Genomic DNA, 19850 nt, shown 5'->3' on the forward strand with positions numbered 1-19850 from the left:
CCCTTCAATGCAGAACTCCGTGAGCCCTTAGCTTGTGCCTGCCCTACTTACTGGAGGAGTGCTTTGGTTTTCCTGGTGGGATCATCTGGCCGGAAGTTTTTATATTCCTCAACCTCCTTCTCCAGGGACAGCATCTGACTCTGTAACTTGTTCCTCAACGCAGGCAAGGTTTCACGGATGTGGTTCGTCAGTTGCTGGGTTACAAATAAAAATACAATGAAAAAACAAACTGCAGCAGCAGCACTAACTGGAAGATCACCCTGACCGTTGTCTACTGATACATGTGCCCACACTGCCCATGAGTGACCAGTGTGCATGCCCACGCCAACTAATGACAGCGCAGTGAACACCCACCCCCTCCAAAAATGTAATCATTTTCTGCTTGTAATTGCAACCTCTTGCTGTGATTGGATTGTGAAACCTCAGACATTAAAAGCACTTCACAACATGCCAACACTATTCAACTATGTACGGCTTCTTCCCCACAGAAGTGAACAAAAGTGGGCCCAACAGCTTCAGAACACACACTCAGGAACGTATCAAAAAGCAGGGTTTAAACATTGGCCATTCACCGTCTTCAGTGCAAACTCATTAAGGCTTAGTTCTGGGGTAGGCGGACAAGGAGATCCCAGTGTAGTATCAGCACGATCGAGTTAGTGAAGCAGACAGAAACAGAAGTCAGGGTCCCAGCACCTGATCACCATCCAGTAACTCTGGCAGGACATTGCTGGTGTGTGGGTCAGGTACAGCAAAGATAGTTACTAAAGACCACTGTCATTCACTGCACAGGCTTACCATACAAGTCTGGGCCTTTGAACAAGGTACGAACTAAGGAATAAAAACAGAAAACGCTGGAAAAACTCAGCAGGTCTGACAGCATCTGTGGAAAGAGAAAGAGGTAACATTTCAAGTCCGTAAGACTTCTTCAGAGCTAAAGAGAAGTAGGAATGTGATGGAATTCATACTGTTTAAGGGGGGTGGAGCAAGTAAAGCAGGATAGAAGGTCAGCGGTAGGTGGGGACTAAGAAGAGATGGACAAAGATGTCATCAGCATATGACAAAGGGAGTGTTAATGGTAGCGGTAAGGGCTAAAGAAGGTGCTGAAAGTGACATAAAGGTAAGAAAGCAGAATTTGATAACAGAACAAGGGTCAGCACTCTGTGAAAGAACAACATGGAACAAGTAACAGGTAGCCCTTTGGGGGTGGGGCAGGAGGAGGGGACAATGGCTGAGAAAAAGGATAGAAAAAGGGATAAAACAATGAATAAATGAATAAAAAAGAAAATAAAAATACATTTTAAAAAAGGGATTAAGAAAGTGGTGAAGAGAGAGTGTTAACTTCCTGAAGTTGTTGAAATCAATATTCAGTCCGGAAGGCTGTAAAGTGCCTAGTCGGAAGATGAGGTGCTGTTCCTCCAGTTTGTGTTGAGTTTCACTGGAACAATACAGCAAGCCAAGGACGGACATGTGGGCAAGAGAGCAGGGTGGTGTGTTGAAATGGCAAGCGACAGGGAGGTCTGGATCGTGCTTGCGGACAGACCAAAGGTGTTCCACAAAGCGGTCACCCAGTCTGCATTTGGTCTTCCAAATGTAGAGGAAAATGCACTGGGAGCAGCAAATGCAGTAGACTAGATTGAGGGAAGTACAAGTGAAGCGTTGCTTCATCAGAAAGGAGCGTTTGGGCCCTTGGACAGTGAGGAGGGAAGAGGTAAAGGGGCAGGTGTTGCACCTTCTCCGATTGCAATTGGAAGGTGCCGTGAGAGGGGAATGAGGTGTTGGGGGTGACGGAGGAGCGGACCAGGGTGTTCCGGAGGGAACGGTCCCTACGGAATGCCGACAGTGGTGGGGGGGTGGGGGGGATGTGTTTGGTGGTGGCATCATGCTGGAGTTGGCACAAATAATGGAAGATGATCCTTTGAATGCGGAGGCTGGTGGGGTGAAAAGTTTGGACAAGGGGGACCCTAACATGTTTCTGGGAGGGAGGGGAAGGTGTGAGGGCAGAGGCGCAGGAGATGGGTTGAACACGGTTAAGGGCCCTGTCAACCACTGTGGGTGGAAAACCTCGGTTAAGGAAGGAGGAGGACATGTCAGAGGAACTGTTTTTGAAGGTAGCATCATCAGAACAGATGCGACGGAGGCGAAGGAACTGAGAGAATGGGATGGAGTCCTTACAGGAAGCAGGGTGTGAGGAGCTGTAGTCGAGGTAGTTGTGGGAGTCGGTGGGTTTGTAATGAATATAGGTGGACAGTCTATCACCAGAAATGGAGACAGAGGTCAAGGAAGGGAAGGGAAGTGTCGGAGATGGACCATGTGAAGGTGAGAGACGGGTGGAAATTGGAAGCAAAATTGATAAATTTTTGCAGCTCCTGAGTAAAGCATGAAGTGGCACCAAAACAGCCATCGATGTACCCAAAAAAGAGAGTTGTGGGAGGGGGCCCGAGTAGGACTGGAACAAGGAATGTTCCACATACCCCATAGAGAGACAGGCATAACTGGGGCCCATGTGAGTACCCATAGCCACACCTTTTATTTGGAGGAAGTGAAACAAATTTAAGAAGAAATTGTTTAGAGACAGAACAAGTTCAACCAGACAGAGGAGTGGTGATGGACGGGGATTGTTCGGGCCTCTGTTTAAGGAAGTGGAGAGCCCTCAGCCCATCCTGGTGGGGGATGGAGGTGTTGGACATCCATACTGAAGAGGAGGGGGCTAGGACCAGGGAACTAGAATTGTTGATATGACATAGGGTATCAGAGGAATTGTGGATATAGGTGGGAAGAGACATGATAAGGGGACAGAAATGGAGTCAAGATAGGAAGAAATGAGTTCTGTTGGGCAGGAACAGGCTGACACCATTGGTCTACCGGGATAGTCCTGTTTGTGGATTTTGGTAGAAATGGGCTGTCCGGGCTTGAGTCTATGAGCTTGGAAGCTGTGGACAGAAGATCTCCAGAAGAGATGAGGTTAGTGACAGTCCTGGAAATAATGGCTTGATGTTTGGTGGTGGGGTCATGGTCCAGGGGGAGGGAGGAGGAAGTGTCTGAGAGTTGGCACTCAGCCTCTGTGAGGTTGAGGTCAGTATGCCAGACAACAGCACCATCCTTGTCAGCAGGTTTGCAACTATGGAACTTTATCCTGGCTCGCACAGTCAGCGCCTTCAAGGAAGAAGTTATCAAAAAATTCAGGTGCTCATGTGCCAATAATAGATGAGCATAGTCAGTGTACCCTTCCATGCCCCCAGGCAAGAGCATACGTGCTGGGAAACACACAGCTTTGCCCAGTCCCTCACCTGATTCAGTATCTTCTGCAAGTGTGGGGTCCCCATACGATCAGCCATGTGCCGGTATGAGGGGTGAGACAGGAAAAACTTCCTCTCAGCCGCCAGGGCTGCACGGATATCCTTCTTACCATCAATATCTTTCTGGCTTCTGTTCACCACGCCAATGTAGCCTGCAAGGAATGGAATATCATGGTTACAGCCTAGGTACAGGTATAGGTGAACAGATTGCCATTTTAACTAAAACCTTTTTTGGCATTTGTAATCATTAAATACAGGTTGCTGGTACTGAGAATTGAAACACTTCCTATTTCAGACACTCATTGCCAACATCAAACACTCCAAGCTTGCAAGATGAGCTAGGGCTAGAGCCCCATTTACAAAATTACTAATAGGGCCAATCTTATAGCATGCGAAGCTATACAAATCCTGATGATATATTGGCCGGTGAAGGTAAGATTGCAGTAGGTTGTAGTGCAGAACCCATTAGCACGTTGAGGAAATGGAATGTGTTAGACTGTTCCATCTCAAAAGTAAACTGAAGTGTGGGATGGAGTATATTAAAGTGTGTAAGGAAATCCTTACATGTAGCTGCAGATTCACAAATCACAAATGTATTATCTGTATATCAGAAATATGCACAAGGTAGGTGGTTAGGGCTCATTCTGTCAAAAGCAAGTTTTTCGTGGAAACCCAACAAAAATGTTAGCAAGGGGATCCAATGGCGACCCCATTTATTTGCCGTACATGGTGTTATCAAAACAGAACGTGACTGCGTGAGTTGCTAAGTTCATAAGTTCAATGAATCCAGATTGGGAAAATGGCACTGCATCTATACTGCCGTGATAAAAAACATGATGCTAATATCAATGGTTTCCTTCAGAAGTATGTTCGCTAACAATATGTAGGTCATAATTAGTCTTCACGAAGGTAAAGGAATCATTCACTGTATATTTGGGAAAACTCACTAAGACCTGGCTGTAGTAATTCAAGTCAAGCATCTGGTCAGTTCATCTGTGTAGAGCTGGTTATTCATAATAATGGGATATGACTTGAGTCTTCAGCAGTCCATACATGCATGGATGTAACGAGCCATAAGGACGAATCTGATCATATACATCACAAAGCAGCATGTTACCATTAAGCAAGTCTAACAAACTTTTGTAACTTGCTTTCAAGAAATCCCGTGCAGACATGCTTATCAGCTTGAGGGGAACTTGCAGCTGGTGCTGTTCCCATTCGTCTGTTGCCCTTGCCCTTCTAGGTGGTAGAGGTCACAGGTTTGGAAGGTGCTGTCAAAGGAGCCTTAGTGAGATGCCGCAGTGCATCTTGTAGATGGTACACACTGCTGCTACTGTGCGTCAGTAGTGGAGGGAGTGAATGTTTGTGGATGGGATGCTAATGAAGCGAGCTGCTTCGACCTGGATGGTGCCCAGCTTCTGTTGTCTGCACTCATCCAGGCAACTGGAGAGTATTCTATCACACACCTGACTTGTGCCTTGTAAATAGTCGACAGGTTCTGGGGAGTCAGGTGGTGAATTACTCGCTGCAGGATTCCTAGTCTCTGACCTGCTCTTGTAGCCACAGTATTTATATGGTTAATCCAGTCCAATTTATGGTCAATGGTAACCCCTCGGATGTTGATAGTGAGGGATTCAGTGACGGTAATGCCACTGAATGTCAAAGGGGCCATGGTTAGATTCTCTCTTGTTGGAGATGGTTACTACCCTGGCATGAAGTTACTTGCCACTTATTATCTGTTGCCTGAACATTGCTGAAGAGTCATGAATGGTGCTCAACGTTGCACAATCTGTGAACATCCCCACTTCTGACCCTATGAAGAAGAGAAAGTCATTGATGAAGCAGCGGAAGATGGTTAGGCCCAGGACACGACCTGAGGAATTCCTGCAGTGACTTCCGGGGACCAAGACGATTGACCTCCAACAACCCACAACCATCTTCCTTTGTGCTAGGTATGACTCCAACCCATGGAGAATTTTCCCCGATTCCCAATGACTCCAGTTTTGCTAGGGCTCTTTGATGCCACATTCGGTCAAATGCTGCCTTGATGTCAAGGGTAGTCACTCTCACCTCACCTCAGGAGTTCAGCCTTTTTGCCCATATATGAACCAAGGCTGTATTGAGGTAATAAGCTAAGTGACACTGGCAAGGCCCAAACTGAGCATCAGTCAGCAGTTTATTGCTAAGTGTCACTTGATAGTGCTGCCGACGACCCCTTCCATCAATTTGCTAATGATTGAGAGCAGACTGATGGGGCAGTAATTGGCCGCGTTGGATCTGTTGTGGTTTTTGTGTGGAGAACATGCCTGCGCAATTTTCCACATTGCCTGGTAGATGCTAGTGTTGTAAGTGTACCTGAACAGCTTGGCTAGTTCTTGGTGTGGCTAGCTCTGGAGCAAAGACCTTTAGTACTATTGCCGGAATATTGTCAGGGCCCATAGCCTTCGCAGTATCCAGTGCCTTAAGCCGCTTCTTGATATCATGTGGAGTGAACTGAATTGGCTGAAGACTGGCACCTGTGATGCAGGGGGCCTCTGGAAGAGACCAAGATGGATCATCCATTTGGCACTTCTGGCTGTAGATCGTTGTGAATGTTTCAGCCTTATCTTTTGCACTGATGCGCTCGGCCCCCCCATCATTTGAGGATGGGGGTATTTGTGCAGCCTCCTCCTCCCGTGAGTTGTTTAATTGTCCACCACCATTCATGTATGCAAAAAGGAATACGTCCAAGCCTTGCGCCTCTTTTTGAATTTCTCAGGCGTTTGGGGAGCCTATAGTTCCCTGTTTGCTTTGTCCATGGCAACGTCTTGACCAGAGCTGACTTGTCAACCAATCAGCACCCTTCTCTCCTGTAGTATGAACTGTGATCATTTGAAATTTGGCACTTGTGTTTGTGCTGATGAGTGCACGATGAAAAGCTTCAGCAAAATATCTCTCTCTTCAGCAAGATTCAAGTGCTGTACTACCAAGCGACTGTGGTAAATGTCAGTGACACGGAGAAGGATTTATATATTTTGGTTATTGAGGCACTAGAGAAGGTGCAAAAGAGATTTAAAAGAACTGAGAGATTATGGACATCAGGAAGAATTGAAAAGGCTGGAATTAATTTCTTTACAAAAGAGAAGACTGATAGAGGTGTTTAAGATTATGTAGGGGATTGATTGAATAGATGTAGAGATGATGTTTCCACTTGAAGCCAAGACCAGAACCAGGGGCCTTAAATATTAGAGTCACTAATAAATCCAATAACGAATTCAGGAGAAAGTTCTTCACCAGGTGGTGGTGAGAATGTGGAACTTGTTACCACAGGGAGCAGCTTAGACACGTAAGGGAAAGTACATGAGGGAGAAAGGAACAGAAGGTTATAATGATGGGGCCAGAGAGGAGGTTTGTGTGGAATATAAACACTGGCATAATCCAAATGAACTGATGGCCTGTGCTGAACTTACCCCTGCGAAGAGGAAGGAGCCGGTTTTCCAGTATGTCGCGGGCATCAGTCCCTTCATCCATTAGATCCAACTTTGTAATCACACCAATGACCCTTAAACCTGTGCAGAGAGGAGAGCTTTAGAGACTTGATTATCCAAACAACATAGAATAAGGGGATCAGTCCCACTAATTGAAGTTAAAAATGCAAACAATTAACTTTTTGCATCTATGAACCAACGTTAAAAAGCAACTTCCTCTCAGTGCAGTTTAAACATCATTTTCAGTTCTACAATCAATAGCCACATGTAGATTTTAGATTATAAGCTCAGGTACAATGACAGTAAAAACACAGAAGTCACCAGTCAGCCTAGCACTTAGGTAAGAAAGTGACTGGAGCCTCAGAATACTTGTCTCAGCTAATCCAGCCATAGGACCATGAATAAACTGCTGCATATTCCTGAGGATGAGATGACTCTGCTGTGTTAGAACTTAGAATTTCTTCCAACACGCTTAATTTTGGCTCAGGAGATACAGACATAGGGTAAATCTAGGCCTGGTGTGATGGCAAGTCTGCAGGTTTTACAGTCACTTCAAAGAACTTCAAGAACACCAATGTTTTTCCAGAAGTGATGATTGTCTATCCAATGCCTTTCCCTATCCTGTGGGAACAGGAATGTTGGAACCAGAAGACTTACCTTGTGGGTCAACCTCCTTGGCAATCTTGAGTGCATCTGAGTTGGCGAGGTCAGAGTTTGCTGGAGTGACAGCCAGGATGAGGCAGTTCTCTTTGCTGATAAACTGCATGATCATTTCTTTGATCTGGTGCTCGATATCAGCTGGCTGATCACCAACTGGCACCTTGGTGATACCCGGTAAATCAATCAATGTCAGATTTAACACTAGCAAAAAAAAAAAGGCAAGTGAAAAGACTGAATTAGGACCAATAATTATAGAAAAACCAAGCAAAGGAAAACATTTTCCTGCAAAATACTGAACCCCACCCCCACCTTCACCTGAAATCAAAATAATTCAGTGTGTTTGTTGCTCAGCAGCTACAGGTTTGAATTACAGGCAGATCTGCATGAGCCCCTGGAAAGCTGGGTGTTGTTCATGGAATGACAGGAGCTGGGACCAGGTGACAGCAGAGTGACACACCCTATCCAAAAGGCCACAAGACCCGAACCATCAAGGCTGCAGTCACTGGGACTCCAGGATGTAGCTTAGTTACAGCTGCGAGTATCTGTTGACACTGCTCCCTCAGGGCTTGTTGTAGTTCTGGTGACTATACCTCCTCTCATTGAGTAGTTTGTGAATGCACAATAAACAGAGGGGATCACAGCTTACAAGCACCACCCGTATTCTGCAAGATCTCAAATAACCCTCGTCGCCTAGCGTTGATCAAGCAGTTTGAAGGCCCCACTCACCATGTGGGGAATGCACCCTCAGGTTGATGGGAATTGACGAGATCCCTTTATTGCTCCCAGTAACTCTGTCCGTCTCAGCTTCAATTTCCTGCCGAACCTCATCAAAATCTGTAAATTTCTTCCCTTTGCAGTGCAGAAACTCGGCATGCTCTGCAAGAGGAAGCAAACCATTACACAGGTGTAGTCAGAGATCTAGTACCTTGAGCACTCAAATACGATTAAGGACCCTTCAGATAGACAGGAGGATTACAGCCTTTTCAAAAATTACTATGAAAATCCCACCGACTTCGCTTCAAACCAAAATTACATCCTTAGTGCACTCATTGGTCCAGCGGTGTGATTCACACTTTAGGTTGCTAGTAGGAACACAAAAGATGTCCTGGGTTCAAATTGCATTCAAACCATTGTTTAGCAGAGAGCTACACGAGTTAAAACACAGGACCCAAGAGACCGCAGGGAGACTGCGGAGAGAGGATAAAGAGCGAGTTTGAGAGGGAGACTGCGGAGAGAGGATAAAGAGCGAGTCTGAGCGGGAGACTGCGGAGAGAGGATAAAGAGTGAGTCTGAGAGGGAGACTGCGGAGAGAGGATAAAGAGCGAGTCTGAGAGGGAGACTGCTGAGAGAGGATAAAGAACGAGTCTGAGTGGGAGACTGCGGAGAAAGGATAAAGAGCGAGTCTGAGAGGGAGACTGCGGAGAGAGGATAAAGAACTAGTCTGAGGGAGAGACTGTGGAGAGAGGATAAAGAACGAGTCTGAGGGAGAGACTGCGGAGAGAGGATAAAGAGCGAGTCTGAAGGAGAGACTGCGGAGAGAGGATAAAGAACGAGTCTGAGGGAGAGACTGCGGAGAGAGGATAAAGAGCGAGTCTGAGGGAGAGACTGCGGAGAGAGGATAAAGAGCGAGTCTGAGCGGGAGACTGCGGAGAGAGGATAAAGAGTGAGTCTGAGAGGGAGACTGCGGAGAGAGGATAAAGAGCGAGTCTGAGAGGGAGACTGCTGAGAGAGGATAAAGAACGAGTCTGAGTGGGAGACTGCGGAGAAAGGATAAAGAGCGAGTCTGAGAGGGAGACTGCGGAGAGAGGATAAAGAACTAGTCTGAGGGAGAGACTGTGGAGAGAGGATAAAGAACGAGTCTGAGAGGGAGACTGCGGAGAGAGGATAAAGACCGAGTCTGAGGGAGAGACTGCGGAGAGAGGATAAAGAGCGAGTCTGAACGAGAGACTGCGGAGAGAGGATAAAGAACGATTCTGAGGGAGAGACTGCGGAGAGAGGATAAAGAGCGAGTCTGAGAGGGAGACTGCGGAGAGAGGATAAAGAACAAGTCTGAGAGGGAGACTGCGGAGAGAGGATAAAGAGCGAGTCTGAGAGGGAGACTGCGGAGAGAGGATAAAGAGTGAGTCTGAGAGGGAGACTGCAGAGAGAGGATAAAGAGCGAGTCTGAGAGGGAGACTGCGGAGAGAGGATAAAGAACGAGTCTGAGGGGGAGACTGCGGAGAGAGGATAAAGAGTGAGTCTGAGAGGGAGACTGCGGAGAGAGGATAAAGAGCGAGTCTGAGGGAGAGATGACAAAGAGCGAGTCTGAGAGGGAGACTGCGGAGAGAGGATAAAGAACGAGTCTGAGGGAGAGACTGCGGAGAGATGACAAAGAGCGAGTCTGAGAGGGAGACTGCGGAGAGAGGATAAAGAGCGAGTCTGAGAGGGAGACTGCGGAGAGAGGATAAAGAGCGAGTCTGAGAGGGAGACTGCGGAGAGAGGATAAAGAACGAGTCTGAGAGGGAGACTGCGGAGAGAGGAAAAAGAACGAGTCTGAGGGAGAGATGACAAAGAGCGAGTCTGAGAGGGAGACTGCAGAGAGAGGATAAAGAACGAGTCTGAGGGAGAGACTGCGGAGAGATGACAAAGAGCGAGTCTGAGAGGGAGACTGCGGAGAGAGGATAAAGAACGAGTCTGAGAGGGAGACTGAGGAGAGAGGATAAAGAACGAGTCTGAGAGGGAGACTGCGGAGAGAGGATAAAGAGCGAGTCTGAGAGGGAGACTGCGGAGAGAGGATAAAGAGCGAGTCTGAGGGAGAGACTGCGGAGAGAGGATAAAGAGTGAGTCTGAGAGGGAGACTGCGGAGAGAGGATAAAGAGCGAGTCTGAGGGAGAGACTGCGGAGAGAGGATAAAGAGCGAGTCTGAGAGGGAGACTGCGGAGAGAGGATAAAGAGCGAGTCTGAGGGAGAGACTGCGGAGAGAGAATAAAGAGAGAGTCTGAGGGAGAGACTGCGGAGAGAGGATAAAGAAAGAGTCTGAGAGGGAGACTGCGGAGAGATGACAAAGAGCGAGTCTGAGAGGGAGACTGCGGAGAGGATAAAGAGCGAGTCTGAGAGGGAGACTGCGGAGAGAGGATAAAGAGCAAGTCTGAGAGGGAGACTGCGGAGAGAGGATAAAAAGCGAGTCTGAGCGGGAGACTGCGGAGAGAGGATAAAGAGCGAGTCTGAGAGGGAGACTGCGGAGAGAGGATAAAGAGTGAGTCTGAGAGGGAGACTACGGAGAGAGGATAAAGAGCGAGTCTGAGAGGGAGACTGCGGAGAGAGGATAAAGAACGAGTCTGAGGGGGAGACTGCGGAGAGAGGATAAAGAGCGAGTCTGAGAGGGAGACTGCGGAGAGAGGATAAAGAGCGAGTCTGAGGGAGAGATGACAAAGAGCGAGTTTGAGAGGGAGACTGCGGAGAGAGGATAAAGAGCGAGTCTGAGGGAGAGATGACAAAGAGCGAGTCTGAGAGGGAGACTGCGGAGAGAGGATAAAGAACGAGTCTGAGGGAGAGACTGCGGAGAGATGACAAAGAGTGAGTCTGAGAGGGAGACTGCGGAGAGAGGATAAAGAACGAGTCTGAGAGGGAGACTGCGGAGAGAGGATAGAGAGTGAGTCTGAGAGGGAGACTGCGGAGAGAGGATAAAGAGCGAGTCTGAGAGGGAGACTGCGGAGAGAGAATAAAGAACGAGTCTGAGGGGGAGACTGCGGAGAGAGGATAAAGAGCGAGTCTGAGAGGGAGACTGCGGAGAGAGGATAAAGAGCGAGTCTGAGGGAGAGATGACAAAGAGCGAGTCTGAGAGGGAGACTGCGGAGAGAGGATAAAGAACGAGTCTGAGGGAGAGACTGCGGAGAGATGACAAAGAGTGAGTCTGAGAGGGAGACTGCGGAGAGAGGATAAAGAACGAGTCTGAGAGGGAGACTGCGGAGAGAGGATAAAGAGCGAGTCTGAGAGGGAGACTGCGGAGAGAGGATAAAGAGCGAGTCTGAGCGGGAGACTGGAAGTTAATGCCACAATCAGATCAGCCATGATCTTACTGAATTGTAGAGCAGGCCGAAGGAGCTGAACAACCAAGTGCTGCTCCTATTCCTTTTGATCTTATAAGAAACACCTCGGGGGGGAAGGAACAAAGAGAGAGACAATGGCACAGTGGTAACAACATGACCAAAACTCTAGAGGCCCAGGCCATGGGACATGGGCAGCTGGAATCGTGAGCCTCTCTCAGTGATGGTGACTCTGAAACTTCACTGTTTGCCCTTTATGGACAGAAACCTGCCATCCATACCTGGTCTGACCTACATGTGACTCCAGACCCCCAGCAATGTAGTTGACTTTTAACTGCCCTCTAAAATGGCCACTCAATTAGGGGTGAGCAACAAACGCTGGATTTTCCAGCGATACCCACATCCTATGAAAGAATTTGAACAGTACACGGTGACCACAGCATCGATTGTGTTAAGAGGGAGATGTGTTCGGAAGGGGTCGGCGACGGTGGGGAGGGGGGAGGAAGGGGTCGGCGACGGTGGGGGAGGGGGGGAGGAAGGGGTCGGCGGTGGTGGGGAGGGCGGAGGAAGGGGTCGGCGGTGGTGGGGAGGGCGGAGGAAGGGGTCGGCGGTGGTGGGGAGGGCGGAGGAAGGGGTCGGCGGTGGTGGGGAGGGGGGAGGAAGGGGTCGGCGGTGGTGGGGAGGGGGGAGGAAGGGGTCGGCGACGGTGGGGAGGGGGGAGGAAGGGGTCGGCGACGGTGAGGAGGAAGGGGTCAGCGGTGTTGGGGAGGGGGGAGGAAGGGGTCGGCGGTGGTGGGGACGGGGGAGGAAGGGGTCGGCTATTTGAGAGAGCCAGTTGGACTTTAAACATCTAGTTAGTTGTAAGTCACTGACCAGTTACATGCACTGCTGTCTCCAAACCATGGCAACACCCAGGAGGTACACTTACCCGTTTTTGCATTGATGAGCTGCAGGACGAGTGGCCGGCGAGTGACAATTCCAGAGCCACGAGGAAGGAAATCCCTGAAAATAAAGACAGCAATGAGCATTTCTTGCACTTATTAGTGACCACCAAGAATCACCAATCAGAAGCGAGAGGACATCTGCAGAAACTCCGAGACAGTACAGAATACGCGGTATAATATCCCCATGTTTCTGATAACACTCTGTATATAGTACAGAATCAGGAGGACATTCATACTGTACACAGGGAGCTTTCACTCAAACTAGACCTCAGAAGCTACAAAGCAGCAGTTAACAGATTGAAAAGAGAAAGCAGAATTGAGCAGAACTTAGTTTATACTGCTCTTCACCAACTGTAGAAGCTTAATGATGTGGGGAGGAATTGAGAGTAGATGGGAGAGGCTGGGGCAGGAGGGAGTGAAGCTGTGGATGATGGAGGGGGGGTACAACTTGAGCCCTGTACACATTATTACATGGATCCATTCACCAACGGACAGTGTATAACCAACAGGGTGCTCAGAATGTGTTGTAACATTTGGCACAGCAGTTGTTGACCAATCACAAACCACTCTGATGCGTAATGGATATTCACAATGAGCAAATGCGCCTATTGCTCCGAGCAGGACTGGCACTAAGTTGTCCCCCTCCCCGCCGTCCCTCTCCCCCTTTCTCCCTGCCGGCCCTTTCCTGCCCAACGCCCCCCCCCCCCAACCCCGCCAAAATCCCTCCTGTCGCTCCAACACCTTCCTCACCCTCCCCCCAACACACTCCGTCACCCCCTCCCTCGCGTCATACCTAAATCAGACCCCTGTGAACCTCATTGTAAGCCTTTATGTAGCACCTGTCACTGTTGCCTAATCCAATCCCCAAGCCTATTTCAAGCAAACACAGCACAGGGAACAAGTTGCACCAGTGGGAGAAAACAACTCAAGCTGCTCTCCATTGGAGTACAGTTCTTTTCACCACTTCCTCCTCAGCGTTATCTTCCCTAGACCTTGCTCAAACACTCGATCCTCCTCTGCAAGTCTCTTATTCTCAACCAGAAATTAAGCCTCCTTTCAATATTAACAGAATCTGTTCCAAACCTGGATACTGCTCAAATGCAGCATTGACCCCAGTGTTAAGTAAGGATACATGCAAGGCAGCAGTGGGCCAGTTGAGCTGACAGCTCCTACAACCATAGAAAAGTTACATTGCAGATAGACCATTCAGCCTATTGTGTCTGCAGCAGCCAAAAAAGGGAAGAGGAACTAACTAGCTGCTCATTTTTAATCCCACTTTCCAGTACCTGGTCCTAACCCTGCAGGTTACAGCACTTCAGATGCAGATCTTTTTAAATGGGTTGAGCGATTCAGCCTCAACCACCAGCTTAGGCAGTGAATTCCAGACACTCACCACCCTCTGGGTGAAAAAGTTTTTCCTCCTGTCCCCTCTAATCTTTCTACCAATCACCCTCAATCTATGCCCCCTGGTAATTGACCCCTCAGCTAGCAGAAACAGGCCTTTCCTGCCTACTCTATTTAAGACCCTCAATTTTGTACACCTCAATTAGGTCACTCCTCAGCCTCCTATGTTCTAAGGAAAACCCAGCCTATCCAATCTCTCCTCATAGCTGCAATTTTCAAGCCCTGGCAACATTCTTGTAAATCTCCTCTGTACTCTCTCCAGAGCAATCATGTCCTTCCTGTAATGTGACCAGAACTGTACACAAAATTCCAGCTGTGGCCTAACCAGCATTTTATACAGTTCCAGCATTACATCCCTGCTTTTGTATTCAATACCTCGTCCAGTAAAGGAAAGCACTCCATATGCTTTCTTTACCACCTTATTCACCAGTCCTGCCATCTGCAGGGACCTGTCGACATGCACTCCAAGGTCTCTCACTTCCTTTACCCCTTCTATTTATTGTGCATTCCCTTGCTTTGTTTGTCCTCCCCAAATGCATTACTTCGAACTTCCCCAGATTGAATTCCATCTGCCACTTTTCCACTCACTCAACCAAACCATTGACATCATTCTGGAGACAACAGCTATCCTCTTCACAATCCAACTACATGGTGTCATCTGCAAATTTCCCAGTCATACCTCCCATATTTTAGTCCAAGTCATTAATATATATAACAAACAGCAAAGGCCCTAACACTGAGCCCCTGTGGAACGCCACTGGAAATAGTTTTCCATTCGCAAAAACATCCATCAATCATTACCCTTTGTTTCCTGTCGCTGAGCCAATTTTGGATCCAACTCACCACCTTACCCTGTATCCCAAGAGATTTCACTTTCCTAACCAGTCTGCCATGTGGGACTTTATCAAATGTCTTTCTGAAATCCATGTAGGCCACATCCACTACACTGCCCTCATCAATCCTCCTGGTTACTTCCTCAAAAAATTCTATTAAATTAGTAAAACACGATCTTCCCCTAACAAAACCATGCTGACTATCTCTGATTAATCTGTACCTTTCTAAGTGACAGTTTACCTGTCTCAGAATTAATTCCAATAATTTGCCCACAACTGAAGTCAGACTGACCGGCCCATAACTTTCTGGCCTATCCCTTGCACCCTTTTTAAATATTGTTACAACGTTCACAGACCTCCAATCCTCTGGTACCCTGCCTGCATCTAGTGAGGATTGGAAAAGCATCCTCAGAGCATTCTCTTATTTCCTCCTGGGCCTCCTTAAACATCCGAGGATACAATCCATCTAGCCCTGGTGATTTATCCGCCTTCAAGGATGTCAGTCTCTCCAGTGCTTCCTCTCTTATGATACTTATTGTATCTTTCTCTCATTCACCCCAGGCCCAGGCTCACTTGCCCCCACCTTGTCTGTCACAATCACTCTCTCCTCCCAATGCCGCGTCTCTCTCTCTCACTCTCTTTCGCACTCCCTCGACTCCTGGGACCCTGTGTCACCCTCTCCTGGGGTTCTGACTCTCCCACCCTCCTTCTCCCCAGTCCCTGTCTCTCTTTCTACTCCCCACCCCCCCAGGCCTTCTGTCTATCTGTCTCTCCCTCCCTCCCTCCCCCCCCCAGGCCCTGTCTGTCTCCCCCCCCCAGGCCCTGTCTGTCTCCCCCACCCAGGCCCTGTCTGTCTGTCTCCACCCCCCTCCCCCCCAGGCCCTGTCTGTCTGTCTCTCCCTCCCTCTCCCCCCCCAGGCCCTGTCTGTCTGTCTCCCCCCCCCCCACCCCAGGCCCTGTCTGTCTGTCTCTCCCTCCCTCCCTCTCCCCCCCCCAGGCCCTGTCTGTCTGTCTCTCCCTCCCTCCCTCTCCCCCCCCCCAGGCCCTGTCTGTCTGTCTCCCCCCCCCCCCCCCCAGGCCCTGTCTGTCTGTCTCCCCCCCCCCCCCCCCCCCACAGGCCCTGTCTGTCTGTCTCCCCCCCCCACAGGCCCTGTCTGTCTGTCTGTCTCTCCCCCCCCCCCCCCCCCAACAGGCCCTGCCTGTCTGTCTGTCTCCCCACACCCCCCTCCCCCCAGGCCCTGTCTGTCTGTCTCCCACCACCCCCCCCCAGGCCCTGTCTGTCTGTCTGTCTGTCTGTCTCCCCCCCCCCCCCCAGGCCCTGTCTGTCTGTCTGTCTGTCTCCCCCCCCCCCCCCCCAGGCCCTGTCTGTCTGTCTGTCCCCCACCCCCCCCCCCCAGGCCCTGTCTGTCTGTCTGTCTCCCACCCCCCCCCCCAGGCCCTGTCTGTCTGTCTGTCTGTCTGTCCCCCCCCCCCCCCACAGGCCCTGTCTGTCTGTCTGTCCCCCACCCCCCCCCACAGGCCCTGTCTGTCTGTCTGTCCCCCACCCCCCCCCACAGGCCCTGTCTGTCTGTCTGTCCCCCACCCCCCCCCCACAGGCCCTGTCTGTCTGTCTGTCCCCCACCCCCCCCCACAGGCCCTGTCTGTCTGTCTGTCCCCCCCCCCCCCCCACAGGCCCTGTCTGTCTGTCTGTCCCCCACCCCCCCCCACAGGCCCTGTCTGTCTGTCTGTCCCCCCCCCCCACAGGCCCTGTCTGTCTGTCTGTCTCCCCACACCCCCCCCCCCCCAGGCCCTGTCTGTCTGTCTGTCTCCCCACACCCCCCCCCCCCAGGCCCTGTCTGTCTGTCTGTCTCTCCCTCCCTCTCCCCCCCCCAGGCCCTGTCTGTCTGTCTGTCTCCCCCCCCCCCCACAGGCCCTGTCTGTCTGTCTCTCCCTCCCTCCCTCTCCCCCCCCCAGGCCCTGTCTGTCTGTCCCCCCCCCCCCACCCCCCCCCCCCCCCCCCCCAGGCCCTGTCTGTCTGTCTGTCCCCCACCCCCCCCCCCCCCCCAGGCCCTGTCTGTCTGTCCCCCCCCCCCCCACAGGCCCTGTCTGTCTCCGGCCTCCCACCTGCCGACGAAGTTCTCCAGCACCGAGCTTTTGCCGGCGCTCTGCCCGCCCACCACTGCGATCTGCGGCAGGTCGAGGTTGCAGCTCTGGCCGATCGAGCTGAAAGCGTCTTGCAGTTTGTTGACGAGCGGGATGAGATCCTCCATCCCCCGGTTCCCCATGGTGCGGCTCCGGGATTCACTCCCTCCCAGGGCCTGCGGCCTGCGCTTCCGCTCCCACCCTGGGCCAGGACTGTACTGACCCTCTGCCCATTGGCCAACGCAGCCGTCAATCATCCATAGACAACCAATCATACCTTAGTTTCCCCAAAGGCCCGCCTGGACTTCACTCCCGTCAATCAAACTGAACTCAAATCTGATTGGACTGTTTTCCGTGGTTCCCATTGCCTCCCGATCTGATTGGATCGAACAAGCGTCAATTCTATTGTTCCCGCCTCTTCTGTCAGCAATCGTCTTCAGCTTTCTGCCAATCATCCGGGTCCAGCCGCTGATTGGTTTCCCACCCACACCTGAACTGTTTTCCCACCCTCCTCGCTGCTGAGTGGCTGTTCTTCCTTGTCAATCATTAACGCTCGAGTCGATTGGAGAATGATGAGGTCACCTTCAAATATGCACCCACCCTCTGCAAATTGTCAGTGTGGATGAGGAAGCAGGTGAACAGGCTGTACACTCCCATAAGCACAGCATTCCGAAGGCCAATCTCTTTATCATGAGACGAATTGAACATAACAGGATGTTATGCTTCAGTTGTATAGGGAATATTGAGTACAGTTTTGGTTTCCTTATTTAAGGATGGATGTAAATGCATTGGAAGCAGTTCAATGGAATGTTATTAGATTCATACCTGGAATGAGCAGGTCGTCTTATAAGGAAAAGTTAGACAGACTGAGCTTGTTTCCACCAGAGTTTAGGCCAAATGGCCTACTTCGGCTCCTACTTTGTATATACAGCAGACAGTAGGAAAACAAATGGAAAATACTGTAGAGGGTGGAAATCTGAAATAAAATTCGGATATATTGGAAAAAAGCAGGTGGTCAGGCAGCATTAGTGTAGCGAGAAACTGTCAACCTTTCATTAGGACTGGTAAAGGTTAAAGATATTACAGGTTTTAAGCAAACACGTAGGCAGGGATAAGTGGAGAAATAAACAAAAAGGTCTATGATGGTGTAGACAACACGAACGATTAAATGACAAAAAAGAAAAGGATGCAGGAGAAAGGGAAGTGGTAATGGGTCAAGAAACAAAAACTGGGTCTGGAAGATGTGTAAATGACAACCGCAGAACACAAGAAAAGCAGTAGATGACCATATGGCCCATTGAGCCTGCTCTGCCATTATTTATTCAATACTCCACATTCCTGCCCGCTTCCCATATAGAGACCAAAAAAATGTCTATCTCAGCCATAATATAGTCAACAGTGGAAGATCCACAAAACTCTGGGGTGGAGAATTGCAAACATTCACCTTTTAGCTGAAGAAATTTCCCCTCATCTCAGTCCTGACTGATCCCTTATCCTGAGACTGTGTCACCATGTTCTGCCAAGGCAAATGACATCTATGTCTACCCTGTCAACCCCCTTCAGAATCCTGTATGCTTCGATAAGAGACTTGTATCCAAGTCTCTCAACATTCATGTCTTATAAAAAAATGGTCTGCTTTTCTATTCTTACAATCAAAGTGAATAACTTAACACTTCCCCATATTATACTCCATCTGCCACCTTGTCACTCAATCTGCAGAATCAACAGCAAAAACTGCTGCCTGAAAAAATGAACAATGGTTAAAATCTAAAATTGCTACCAACTCAATGTTAAGTCTGGAAAGCTGTAACGTGTCCAATTGAAACAGATGCTTTTCCTCTAGCTTGTGTTGAATTTCATCAGAACAACGTTGGAGGCAAAGGTTAGAGTGAAGTGAGTTGACCAGAAGTTTAGGGTCACACTTATAGACTGGACAATTTCCAACTGACATATTGTGAGCAGAGATTGCAGTATACTACAGTATAGTGCCAGTGGACTGGGGAATTGCAAATACCACACCCTTGTTCAAAAGCAATGAGTGTAAAGATAAGCCCACCAACTATAGGCCTGTCAGTTTAACCTCAGGAAGCTTTTAGAAACGACAATTCAAGGACAAAATTAACTGGCACTTGGGCCAATGCTGGTTAATTAAGGATAGCCAGTGCTAAATTGTTAAGATTAAATCATGTTTAATTAACTTCATTGAGTTTTTTTGTTGAGATAATGTAGTTCACGTGGTGTACATGGACTTCCAAAAGCTGTTTGATAAAGTACTACATATCAGACTTATCAGCAAAGTTTGAGCTCATGGTATAATAGGGACAGCAGCAGCATGAATACAAAGTTAGTTGAATGACAGCAAACAGTATTAGTGAATGATTGTTTTTCCAGAGTGGAGGAAAGTAATTAGTGGGGGTCCTTTGGAATTGGCATTAGGACCCTTGCTTTTCCTGATATATATTAATGAGCTATACGTGGCTGTAACAGGGCACTATTTCAAAATTTGCAAATGACACAAAACTTGGGAGTATTGTGATTTATGGGGAAGATAGTTACAGACTTCAGTCAACTGGTAGGTGAAGTTTTAAGCAAGAAATGCAAAGTGATTCATTTCAGTAGAAAGAATGAGAAGTGGTTAATATAAACAAAATGGTGCAATTCTAAAGGGGGTGTAGGAGCAGATGGACCTGGCGATGTAAGCGCACAATCATTGAAAGTGCCAGGATAGGTTGAGAAAGTGGTTCATAAAGCATACAGGATCCTGGGCTTTATAAATAGGGGCATATAGTACATAAGAAATTATGATAAACCTGTATAAAATACTGGTTTGGGCTCAACTGCAGCATTGTGTAGTTTGAGAGAACCATACTTTTAGGGAGCATACGAAAGCATTAGAGGGTGCAGAAGAGATTCACGTGAATGGTTCCAGGGATGAGAAACTTTAGTTACAAAGGAACATGGGACTTAGGAGCAGGAGTAGGCCATTCAGCGCTTCAAGCCCGATCCACCATTCAATAAAATCGTGGCTGGCCTGGCTGTGGTCTCAACTCCTTTCCTGTCTGCCTAACATGTGGCTAGATTAGTGGAAGACATTTGACAG

At 49.0% G+C, this 19850-nt stretch overlaps 1 protein-coding gene across 14 annotated transcripts in view; it reads right to left on the reverse strand.

Annotated features, from left to right (window-relative positions):
• Window positions 1–16980, reverse strand: part of dnm2a (dynamin 2a) — a 48961-nt gene extending 31981 nt beyond the window's left edge. For 10 of the 14 annotated variants that reach the window (XM_041177015.1, XM_041177013.1, XM_041177020.1 and 7 more), the window contains exons 1-7: window positions 16733–16979; window positions 12377–12450; window positions 8150–8299; window positions 7421–7624; window positions 6746–6844; window positions 3288–3448; window positions 52–194 (exon numbers count right to left, since the gene is read on the reverse strand). In XM_041177015.1, coding sequence (XP_041032949.1) covers window positions 52–194; window positions 3288–3448; window positions 6746–6844; window positions 7421–7624; window positions 8150–8299; window positions 12377–12450; window positions 16733–16893 — 992 coding nt within the window. In that variant the 5' untranslated portion in view covers window positions 16894–16979. Of the gene's footprint in view, window positions 1–51; window positions 195–3287; window positions 3449–6745; window positions 6845–7420; window positions 7625–8149; window positions 8300–12376; window positions 12451–16732 lie in introns of all 14 variants that reach the window. The other 4 variants (XM_041177017.1, XM_041177018.1, XM_041177016.1 and 1 more) reach the window with 1 other exon arrangement.
• Between the last annotated feature and the right edge of the window lie 2870 nt (window positions 16981–19850).

This window comes from Carcharodon carcharias, chromosome 30 (genome assembly GCF_017639515.1).
Source record: "Carcharodon carcharias isolate sCarCar2 chromosome 30, sCarCar2.pri, whole genome shotgun sequence".
Taxonomy (NCBI): domain Eukaryota; kingdom Metazoa; phylum Chordata; class Chondrichthyes; order Lamniformes; family Lamnidae; genus Carcharodon; species Carcharodon carcharias.